The sequence below is a fragment of the Lygodium microphyllum genome, chromosome 10, assembly GCF_053477565.2.
Source record: "Lygodium microphyllum isolate KBCC chromosome 10, Lygodium_microphyllum_v1.1.10, whole genome shotgun sequence".
In the NCBI taxonomy this organism is placed as follows: Eukaryota; Viridiplantae; Streptophyta; class Polypodiopsida; order Schizaeales; family Lygodiaceae; genus Lygodium; species Lygodium microphyllum.
The window spans coordinates 155,263,301-155,274,396 of NC_141144.1; the positions used below are offsets into that span (position 1 = coordinate 155,263,301).

Sequence of the window (11,096 nt, forward strand, 5' to 3'; positions counted from 1 at the left end):
ACATTGTGTTCCTTGCTGAGACATGGGAGCGGGAGACATGTAGAATTCCAAATATGTCGAGGTACATAATTCATAGCACATATCAGCCACATGTAGGAAAAAGAGGGAAAGGAGGAGTTTCATACATATAAAAATGTCACTTGGAAGGAATGATTGATGTATGTAAAGTAGACTAGCATAAGTGGTACATATGGATTATGCTCAAGCATAATACATCGATGTACATTGCAGGATGTTACATTCCGCATAAGGAGTCCTCCTTCTATGCACATATGAAGTGGATTTGCAAGAACCTTTTAAATATTTGAGTATGGATGCATGCATATACATGCAAGAAGGACATGTGATGGTCTTAGGTGGCTTAAATGCACGTATTGGACATATGTAATTTCAGCCCATAGTGCGTGATGAGCTAGACAAGGAAGAGGTTGTGGATGTAGATGCACGTTGGTGTAGACACTTTGAGGATACATACATTAACGCTCATGGACATGCTTTGATGGATATGATTAATGTTTTTCACAATGTCATGTCGATATTGAATGGTATGAATTGTTTCCCCGATACTAAATGTACACGTGCTACTCAGCTAGTGGAGGTTCCACTGTGGTAGACTATGCAATGGTACACATGAATGATTTATGCATGATCAGAGTTTTGGTTAGGTGGAAAACATCTAGAATTAGATCATATAGCTTTGGACTTGACACTTTATATTTGCCAGCATGTAGAACATGTAGGGGACACAGTAGGTACTCGTGCATTCCATATTGATGTGGACAAGAAACACACATATGCTGGTCACCTGGATAGTCTTATGAGCAATCTTACTAGGAGCACATGGGTTGACCTGAGAGATGCAATGTTAAATATGGCTATAGAGGTTTTTGGGGAACCAAAGAGCAGTCACAAAAATGTCAAAGGATTGCCATGCAAGAAATGGTTTGATGATGAATGTAAGGTTCCACGTAGAAATCTCAAAATCCTCCCTAAGGGACAAGAAGGAGATGAGGCGAAAAAACGATATAATGCTCTCACACGTAAAAAGTGAAGATGATATGTAGTGGCGAAAGAAAGTGAAGATGCTAGGGATTTTGAGAAATGTCCAAGGTAAGCATGGAGAAAATTGCAAACCAAACTGTCAAATGGTATGGGGGGGGTTACAAATGCTGACATGCTATTGTATGTTATAGAACTTTACATGCATAAAGGGGTATAGCCCATCAAATCTGATGTACATATGTAGCCATTTAGTGCCTTGTTCACTTTAGAAACATTGGAGGCAGCCCCCAACAAGATGGCTAATGGAAAAGTATGTGATACTTTACAGTTGAATATAGAGATGTTGAAGTGGACAACAAAGGAGATGAGACTGTTTATGTTGCATGTGATACATCATGCTTTTGCATATGGTTTTCCCCAAGAATGGCAAGGGAATCGGATACAACCGTTGTATAAGGGAAAAGATTGCAATTTACTCACAAACTACCATACGATTATGGTCAACTCAGCCACGGGAAAGCTATTCAGAACTATCCTCGAAATGCAATTGACTAAATGGCTAGAAAGTAATAACAAACGAGCTTATGGATAAATAATTTTTTGCCTTAGTTATAACATCATAGAGCATTTGGTTATCTTAAGTGTGCTTATGGATGAGAGTCGGCTTGAGGGAGCAACCTTGTATTGCTATTTTTGGATTTTAAGAAGGCTTTTGACACCGTACCAAGGGTTGACTTACGGCAACAAATGCAAGAATTAGGGGTCCCAAATGATCTATGCATGGGAATTTATAAGATATATCAACGAGTGTTGTGCCACCTCATAGGTCGCAATGGAATGTCACAAGTATTTGAGAGTAATATGGGAGTCAAAGAAGGTTGCCTGTTGTCGTCGTGTTGGGTGTCGAAGGTCTACCACCGAGGTTTAGAGTAGAAGAGGAGTGAGAGATTCAAAGGGGGAGAGGAAAAAGATTGGGGTTTGATGGATTCTTGGGTTATGGAGAGAGTAGATGAGATAGAGAGTAACCCATTTCTTACATAGCCGTATCATACAAGTTTAGCATAATAAACTTGGATCCGATTACATCAATAACCATGAGGTTTATGCATAGATCTATATCACATTTTGTTCCATTTCCTACAACAAATTCAAGCTCTAATGCCCTCCATTTCATGAAGATACATGTGTTGAGACTTCAAGATACAAGGTATAGAGAGATAGAACTCATTACAACTGACATAGAGTCCAAAGGGTGATAAAAATGCATCAATAGAACCACAAATGTACTTCAGCCCTGCATTAATAGTAATTTCTAGCCTTCAAACTTGACTCAAAAATGTATACAAACTCATGGGAAAGTCTCTCATTACAATCTCAACCAATGCCCTATTGTTTCGGGAGCATTGTCTACACAAGGGAGTAGATGTGATAGAGAGCAACCAATATCTTACATAGCCGTGTCATACAAGTTTACCATAATAAACTTGGATCTGATTACATCAGTAACCATGAGGTTTATGCATAGATCTATATCATATTTTGTTCCATTTCCTACAATAAATTCAAGCTCTAATGCCCTCCATTTCATGAAGATACATGTATTGAGACTTCAAGATACAAGGCATAGAGAGATAGAACTCATTACAACTGACATAGAGTCCAAAGGATAATAAAAATGCATCAATAAAATCACAAATGTACTTCAGCTCTAAATTAAAACAGTAATTTCCAGCCCTCAAAATTGACTCAAAAATGTATACAAACTCATGGGAAAGTCTCTCATTACAATCTCAACCAATGCCCTATTGTTTCGGGAGCATTGTCTACACAAGGGAGTAGATGCGATAGAGAGTAACCAATATCTTACATAGCTGTGTCATACAAGTTTACCATAATAAACTTGGATCCGATTACATCAGTAACCATGAGGTTTATGCATAGATCTATATCATATTTTGTTCCATTTCCTACAATAAATTCAAGCTCTAATGCCCTCCATTTCATGAAGATACATGTATTGAGACTTCAAGATACAAGGTATAGAGAGATAGAACTCATTACAACTGACATAGAGTCCAAAGGATGATAAAAATGAATCAATAGAACCACAAATGTACTTCAGCTCTGCATTAAAACTGTAATTTCCAGCCCTTAAACTTGACTCAAAAATGTATACAAACTCATGGGAAAGTCTCGCATTACAATCTCAACCAATGCCCTATTGTTTCGGGAGCATTGTCTAGACAAGGAAGTGATTAGGTTTTAAGAAACCCCTTTAAATAAATGGGTTTTAATGGCTGCCCTGTTTATGACAGTTTTGGGAGAGCCTATTCAGCCCATACGTCGGCAAAAATCACCTCTTGACTTGCCCCAAAGTCACTCAAGTACTTGGGCACAAGAAGGGCTTTAATGCTACACGAATATGGTAAGAGAATGGAAGAAGAAGCTCATAAGAGCAGGCTGAATACTTTTTCTCTATTTTTCCCTTTCATGGACTATCATACAACTCATTTCCACGTTACCAAATGGATGGGGCAAAAGAACTCTTACCTTCTTTGTTTGTATCTTCTCTTGATCTTCAGTTTGCTTTGTGTTCGCATGCTTTGGAGCATTCATAGTCTTCAACTCTCCCTCCATCTTCCACAGGTGTGCAGGCCAAAAAATGCGCCACAAAACACAGGTTGGACTTCTCTCCTTCTTCCACACAAAAAAGAGTTCATATAGATCATATACAAGTCATATAAGTCCTTTGCAACTATTACTCCATGTCACTTGTGGACCTAGTCAACTTTGGAGTGCTCTTGACAAAAGTTGGATCTTCCAAGCTAATGAACTTCATAAACGAATGTGACATAACTTGTAAACTATCAATTACCACTTGTTGATCAAGTTGAAGGTCCTCATATACACTATCATTGCCATTTTTCTTGATACAAACTGAAAATTGCATGTCAAGTTGCAAAGGAACTTATGAGATTAAATGACATCTAAGACAAATGTAAGGGAATAATGACTAAATTATGTATGAAAGTTTCTTATGTGGATCCTAATGAAATTCTTCTGCAAACATAAGAACTCCATGTTTTATGCCATGAACAGAAAACCCTTTGACACCGCTCTCCCCTACATTATTTGGTTTATGCATTGATAAGCTAGAGGAAATACTTCTCACAGTTATGAATGAAGAGGAAGCCAAAAGCCTGCATATTAGTATGTTTTCCATCTTGCTATTGCTTTATACAAACGATGTGGTCTTCTTTACATATATTGGGGAACGTATGCAGCAATTCATGAGGATTCTTGAATGGTTTTGTTAAGATAGTGGTTTGATAGTGAATGTATAAAAAACAAAGCTAATGGTTGTGCACACAAAGCAATCAAAGACCCCACCAAAAGTACATTATGTGCGATAGTCTATAGAGGTAGTATCTACTTTCAAATACTTGGGGATTGAGATACTTGCAAACCACAGATGGCATACATGAGTGGAGTGATGATTAGCGGAAGTAGGGAAAAGCAAGTATTATCACTTTGAAAACGACTGCAACCGTACAAATACTAAATGCTAGAGAATACGTTGTATGATATTTGATGCATATGCTCTACAAACGATATTATATGGAGTGGAAGTGTGGGGGGAGAGCATCTACTCATCTGCATGGAACGACATTGAGAAGCCACAAAAAGCTTTTATTCGTAGAAATTTCAGTATCAAAAGCACCACACCATATGTAGTTATGCTTTTGGAAACTGGCCATCAGCCAATTGAGGTACATGCTATGATCCGAGTATTGAGATATGTCACTGGAGTATGTCAAATGGATAATAGTAGGCTCCCCAAACGGGCATGGAATACTAGCACAGTACACCTATAGAAAACGTGGAAAAGTAAAGTTCTTTCAACAGAATGGGTGCTAGATATGCAAAAATGGTTTAAAGGGTGGGGGGTGGATAGATATCTACTAGATATGGCATTGGAAGATATATGCATGGACACATTTCAATTAGACCTCTTACGAGCGTATCAAGCAAAACATCAAAGCAAGGGAGCAAATGGCAAACTTGCTTATTAGAGTATGCATATCTACCTTTCATGTTGGGAATCCTACATGTAGGCAGAGGCACACACACAACCATACATAGCCAACCCGCTCTCAATGGTATTTAGACAACTTCAAACTTGATCACACACTTTATTGATTGAGACATGTGCATGGAGTGGATAGGCAAGAGAGACGAGGTTATGCAAGCTGTGTGGACTACAGAGTGTAGAATCAAAGGAGCACATGATAATGACATGCCCAACATATGCACACATACAGGTTGAATTTAATATCCCTTTATAAGGGCCACTTCACCTGTTTCTGACCACTAATTCTATATCGAAGTTAGGGGACCTCATCATCCGCATGTTACGCTTTTGGGAGAACCACCCTGCATAGATCGTTCTTTCACCATAGCTACCCTTTCCTACCATGGGGGAGGAGAATCATTGCATATTTGGAAAGGTTCCATGGGTCAAAATTCGGCCTTCTCTCTCTCTACTCTCTCTCTCTCGTAATAAGCTACTCTACTCTACTCTCTCTCTCTCTCTCTCGTTGGCAAGTGGGTGATGGTAGCATGTGCATACACACACACACATACTTATATATACACACACACACCTTGGGAGGGTGTACCTTATAGAACATGTAATATACTACATGAATTCAAAGAAAATGGTACTTTATTTAGTCAAATTTACAAGATTATATTAATAAATGGGGTTTTTAAAATTGCAATTGAGAACAAATCTGTAAGTTTAGTAAAGTAAAAGGGATCATTTTATTGTCTCATAGCATATAAAGAAAGGGTACTTCTTAATATTCTTTGAATGCACATTATATATATGATTTCTTATAGGTGTATCCCCCCTCAAGACACACACACACTCTCTCTCTTTCTCTCTCTTCCACAGTGGCATAGTGGGCCAATAAAGACCATAGCACCCTCGCGGACAACACATATACACACGTATACACACATAGAAGAAGAAGAAAAAGAGAGACATGGGTGGGGCGAGAAAACCAAAATACAATATGTAGGGAGGAAGTGAGAGAAGCAAAGGTCACATGACAACTTCGTTTTCATCACGAAACTGCTTCACAACACATTAGTTCTTGATATGTTCTCATAAGTTTAGGAAACCCATGCATTTTGCAAGCTTCACATTGTGTACCATTAATAATAGCAAAGCAACCTTTTGGATGAGATATGCAAGTTGCTACTGCCAATATAGATTTTGTGACCTACTTGTTCTATGGAAAGTTATAATGTGGGAAGGAAAGAAAGAACTGGAGGCATTGTATACAAACACATAAGGTTTTGTTCTTCAACCCTCTACATGAAGAGGCTCTTACATGTAATCACCATCACCAATCTAAGATGTTCAATCATTGAAAGTTTAGAGAGAGAGAGAGAGAGAGAGAGAGAGAGAGAGAGAGAGAGAGAGAGAGAGGAACCCTCATTAGAGATCTATGAGGTACGTAAAAGTCCCAACTATAATATTGTAAAGAAGCACGTTAGTAACAGCTAGCTATTATGAGCTTTTATAAAAACAATTCTTAGTTGTTAATTTAAATTATGATATTTTTATTATATAGAAAAGCATGTGGAGGACTGGATACAAACATAAAAGAATGGAAGGATAAAGCCAAGATGTGAATTGAGAGATATTCATCCATGCTAGCGAGACAGATAGACCCTGTTTTGAAATGAGAGATGATGGATAATCCATGCATGATGAGAAGTAGGTAGATAAAGATATTACAAATATATAAGAAGCTAAAATTAGCCAATTATTGGCAAGTGGCTCGGCAGCTCACACAGTCATAATAGCAGAAGCTACGAGCAGAGAGGCCTCGGCCTTTAACACCAATAGACAAGCCACCGCCACCGCCTCCCCCACCACCACTTCGATTTCCACCACCACCACCCCCTCCTCCCCCACCACCGCCACCACCGCCACCTCCTCCCCCACCAGAGAGGCTTCGACCTTTTATGCCAGTAGAAAAGGCACGGCCACCACCACCACCACCACCACCACCACCACCACCCCCTCCTCCCCCACCACCGCCACCTCCTCCTCCACCGGAGAGGCTTCGACCTTTAATACCAGCAGAAAAGGCTCGGCCACCACCACCGCCGCCACCACCCCCTCCCCCACCACCTCCACCACCGCCACCTCCTCCTCCACCGGAGAGGCTTCGACCTTTAATGCCAGCAAAAAAGGCATTGCCACCACCTCCCCCACCACCACCACCACCACCACCGCCACCTCCCCCACCCCCTCCTCCCCCACCAGCGCCAGCACCACCACCACCTCCTCCTCCACCGGCACCGGCACCGCCCCCCGGACCCCTCCTTTTCCGGATTCCATTCCCTCGCAGACTCCGGAAGCCAGCTCTCAGGATCTCACCGCCGCCGATGCTGCTGCACGTCCGCGGACAGCTCAGTACTATACCTGAGCATTCGCCCATCCCGGTGCACTTGGCGTACTCCAAGCCATCCGCTTGAAACAGCTGAAACGGAGCTCCCTCCTCCTCCTCAGGACCAGCCACCACTGAGTAAGTCGAAGCCATGAAGACTGAGAGGAGGACGAAGACCAGCTTCCTCCGCCATAGCTCTGCCGCCATTAAACCTCTCCCCTACCTCAGCTGCAGTTTTTCAGCAGCTGACCACAGAACTAGAGGCGCTAAGATCAAACTGAGCTACTTCAGTGCACATGACAAGGGTGGCTCTCACAGCGATGCCTGCCTCCCCCCGATCGACTCCTCTTTTATATTGCCCACCATGTAGACTACTGCCTCGTTCTCTCTCGTTTCCGCGGCGCCGAGCGTCAGCGTTGCTTATCTCATAACTCCTTGAAAGAGAAATCCACATGCTCATCCAACCACCACTGCATCCCTCCATGCTTCAACTTGGCTTTGGCTGTGACAGCATTCAAAGGTCCCGTGGACCCATTTCCGTCTACCAAACCCAAGTCTTTTTCCAAGGAAGCTGTCCACAATATGAGGCTGAGGTACATTTTAGAGCCATTCCCCGCCAGGCAAAGTGGCGTAGGGACGAGTTAATCGAGTGCATATTTTGCCTCCCTTCATCGTGCAGCCAAATTCGCATGCGCTACGAACGGCTTCTACACACTAAGGATGGTACCTCGGTTGGCCATCTAGGACCTTTTCCCACCAGGCCCATTCGCATGCCTTGGGGTTTGCCACCAAATTGTGAATTGCGAAAGCATTCTTCAAAAGGGTTCAGTCGCAACTACACATATGCAGGATTTTATGTTGGCTAGCAAAGCTTTCCACGCTCTAAAAATCATATATTTTTTCTCAAAAATTTGCGTGCATGAGCAAACTAGTTATTGGTTTCCAACCTATGTTCCGGTAGGTCCTAAGGGGTCCACCTATAAAAAATCATGTATACAACGTGCATTCAAAAGATATTAAGAAATACACTTTCTTTACATGCTACAAGGTTTTAAAATGATCACTTTTTACTTTACTAAACCTATAGATTTTTAAAAAAATTGTAATTGAAAAAATCTTTCGTAAATATAATCCTATAAATTTTTACTAAATATAATACCCTTTCTTTTTCGAACTCACAAAGTATCTTGCATGTTCTATAAGGTGGACCTCCCAGGGAATAGGTTGGAAGCCAATTTGCATGGGGTGGGAATAGGTCGGTAGTTGTGACCACTTGTTTATAGACTGTAAACTAGAAATTACTAAAGAGGGTAGAAAAATGCATACTTTATTGTCTTCACATGACTTAAATGTAAAGGGTTTTGCATAGTTGGTTGGTAGTATTCTCAATCATCTCATTATGTGATTCAAAGAGAACTATGCACAAGTATCATAGACTATAAAGGTAGGGCAAAATGCGGGTGGCTAAAAATGCTTTTACCATGGAACTAAAAACATATGCGACCAACCCAAGCTTAAGAGAATGCTTTCAATGCTCAAGCTATTTTGTAAGCATTAGCAATAAACATGCAAAATAAATAGTAATAGGAGAGATGTGTTCATGTCATTCACTAAGAAGATACACAAAGCAACAATCAATCTCCTCTTGGTGGCTACATTCAATAGGTATTAGGATTTTGCAACTTGTGGTCTTTTTATGTGCTTCCTAAGATGCCTATGTTCTAAACTTGTATTTCTCGAGAGGTCAAAGGGTGCCTTTCAAGCTAAGTGTGCTTTTATCTATTGCAACCTTGTATAAAGAGTTTTCTATCAAGTACTTGTGGGGTCTTAAGCAAGGCTTGACTTGATATTGCGTCATTATATGGTTTCAAGAGAAACCTTGTGTAGCATCTTACCTACTCAAAAAGTACTTTCAGATAGAATTTTCCTCGCTCAAATGCCAAGCATATGCATATTTCCTTATTTAAAGTGGAGATCCTTAGGATTACTAGCTCATTTAAAACTCCTTTACATTTTTCCTATCATCACTCTCAAAAGTGAAAGAAGCTCATCGTTTGTTTGGGGATCACAAGTTGGATTTGAAATCATTTCTATTGTCAAGGTTTCCTAGTTTTTGATATATGTTATGTGTATAGAGAGAGCACACTTTGCTAGGTATCACCTTCTTGAAGGAACAGAAAGGAGACGTTGGGTGCTAGAAACACTTATGGCTTAAGTCCTAGATTCATATTAATAGTAAATGTGAAAGCCAAAGTCAAGAAAGATCAAAGATAATCGAAGAACAAGTGTTGGCATTCTTTTTTGAAGGTTTTTTTTTTTTGGAGCTTCAATATATTATGTATGGGCACTTGTGCTTATGCAACACTCGTGGTACTTCATGGATAGAACATTATCATGATTGTATTGTTTCGTGAGAGTCGATCTCACTACACCCGTACACATTATATTATCTCCTAGGATTATATTTATCACATAGGTAATTATTGAGTGGGCTGTGCACATAAATATATAATTGCAATAGAGTAGACTAGGTGTATTTAGGCTAAGGTATAACCATGCATAAAGGAAGGACCAACCAATGTTCCACAAAGTGGGCATGATACCTAAAAGAGGTGGTAAATCTGAGTCATAGTTGTGGAAATCCTAAAATGTAAATTTGTGGGGCATATACCCTAAATTGTAGGAGTACAAACCCTAAAATGTAAAAGGGGTGCAATCCTAGAATGAAAATGGGATGCAATCCTAGAGAAAGTGCCTAACCTAAATCCTAGTTTTGGTCTATGTGAGAGGTCTCTCTTACATTTACCCTTTTGGTGCATCCATGATGTGGAAGCATTATCAATGCAACTATTGAGAAACCATTGACTTGTTCTATTCTATCATCTTTTTTCCGTTGTTGAGAGATTGTTGTGAGTGATGAAGAGAGAGAGTGAGTCTTGAATTGATTGAGAGACTTGGAATAGAGAAGCTCTACACCTTCTTCTTACTTTTCTTCTTCCCGTCCATGGTAAGATGTTTGAGCCTAGAGTACTATCTTAGGTTGTGAGATCATGAGGGAGTAAAGCATTGGGCATGTTGAAGCTCTTCTCCATCTTCTTTCTCTCCTTTTTCTTCTTTATCTTCTTCTTTCATCATACACATAATTGGTGGTAGATTTAGAGGCCTAGCGATATCATATTGTATTGCTTAGGTCATGGAACTATCTTTGAGCCTTCAAGCTCTTAGACTACAATGCGGGAAGATAAGGTAGGTGAGTTCACCATACCTTGAAACTAGTCTTATATTCTTTCTTTTGTGAGGTAAATAAAAAGATATATGGTTAGTTGAAGCAGAGTATGTCGAGATGTAGAGCTGAGAGCTCATGCTCAACCGTCAAGACCCACGGACCACTTATTGTTCAAGAGTTTCAAGCAAACACCTATGGCTATCTCTCACCTAGCAACACACCTTCCATCCTACCAAGGTGTAGTGAGCTTGCCTTGATGCCCAAACAAGTTGCCTCGTCCCTTAAGCACACTGATAGCCCCATGGCTCGAGATGCAAGCTCGAGCAGCCTCAAGCCTCCACCTTCAAACTCCATCCTCCATAGCCACGCTTAAGATAAGAGGAGAAGAGAAGAGAAGAAGA

The 11,096-nt window shown here is 40.4% G+C and overlaps 1 protein-coding gene across 1 annotated transcript; it reads right to left on the reverse strand.

Moving 5' to 3' along the window:
* Positions 1-6,609: 6,609 nt before the first annotated feature.
* On the reverse strand, positions 6,610-7,832 carry LOC148030712 (uncharacterized). The gene is made up of 3 exons (XM_087687050.1): positions 7,280-7,832; positions 7,067-7,126; positions 6,610-7,012 (listed from the first exon to the last, which is right to left on the reverse strand). The coding sequence occupies exons 1-3, from the start codon at positions 7,674-7,676 to the stop codon at positions 6,840-6,842; spliced, it is 630 nt and encodes a 209-aa protein (XP_087543176.1). The 5' UTR covers positions 7,677-7,832; the 3' UTR covers positions 6,610-6,839.
* Between the last annotated feature and the right edge of the window lie 3,264 nt (positions 7,833-11,096).

Coding starts and splice junctions, on each gene's coding strand:
- LOC148030712 (XM_087687050.1), bottom strand. CDS start 7,676: ATGGCGGCAGAGCTATGGCGGAGGAAGCTGGTCTTCGTCCTCCTCTCA. Junction 7,127..7,279: donor TGGTGGTGGGGGAGGTGGTG/GCAATGCCTTTT, acceptor TCTCCGGTGGAG/GAGGAGGTGGCGGTGGTGGG. Junction 7,013..7,066: donor TGGTGGTGGTGGTGGTGGTG/GTGGCCGTGCCT, acceptor CTGGTGGGGGAG/GAGGTGGCGGTGGTGGCGGT.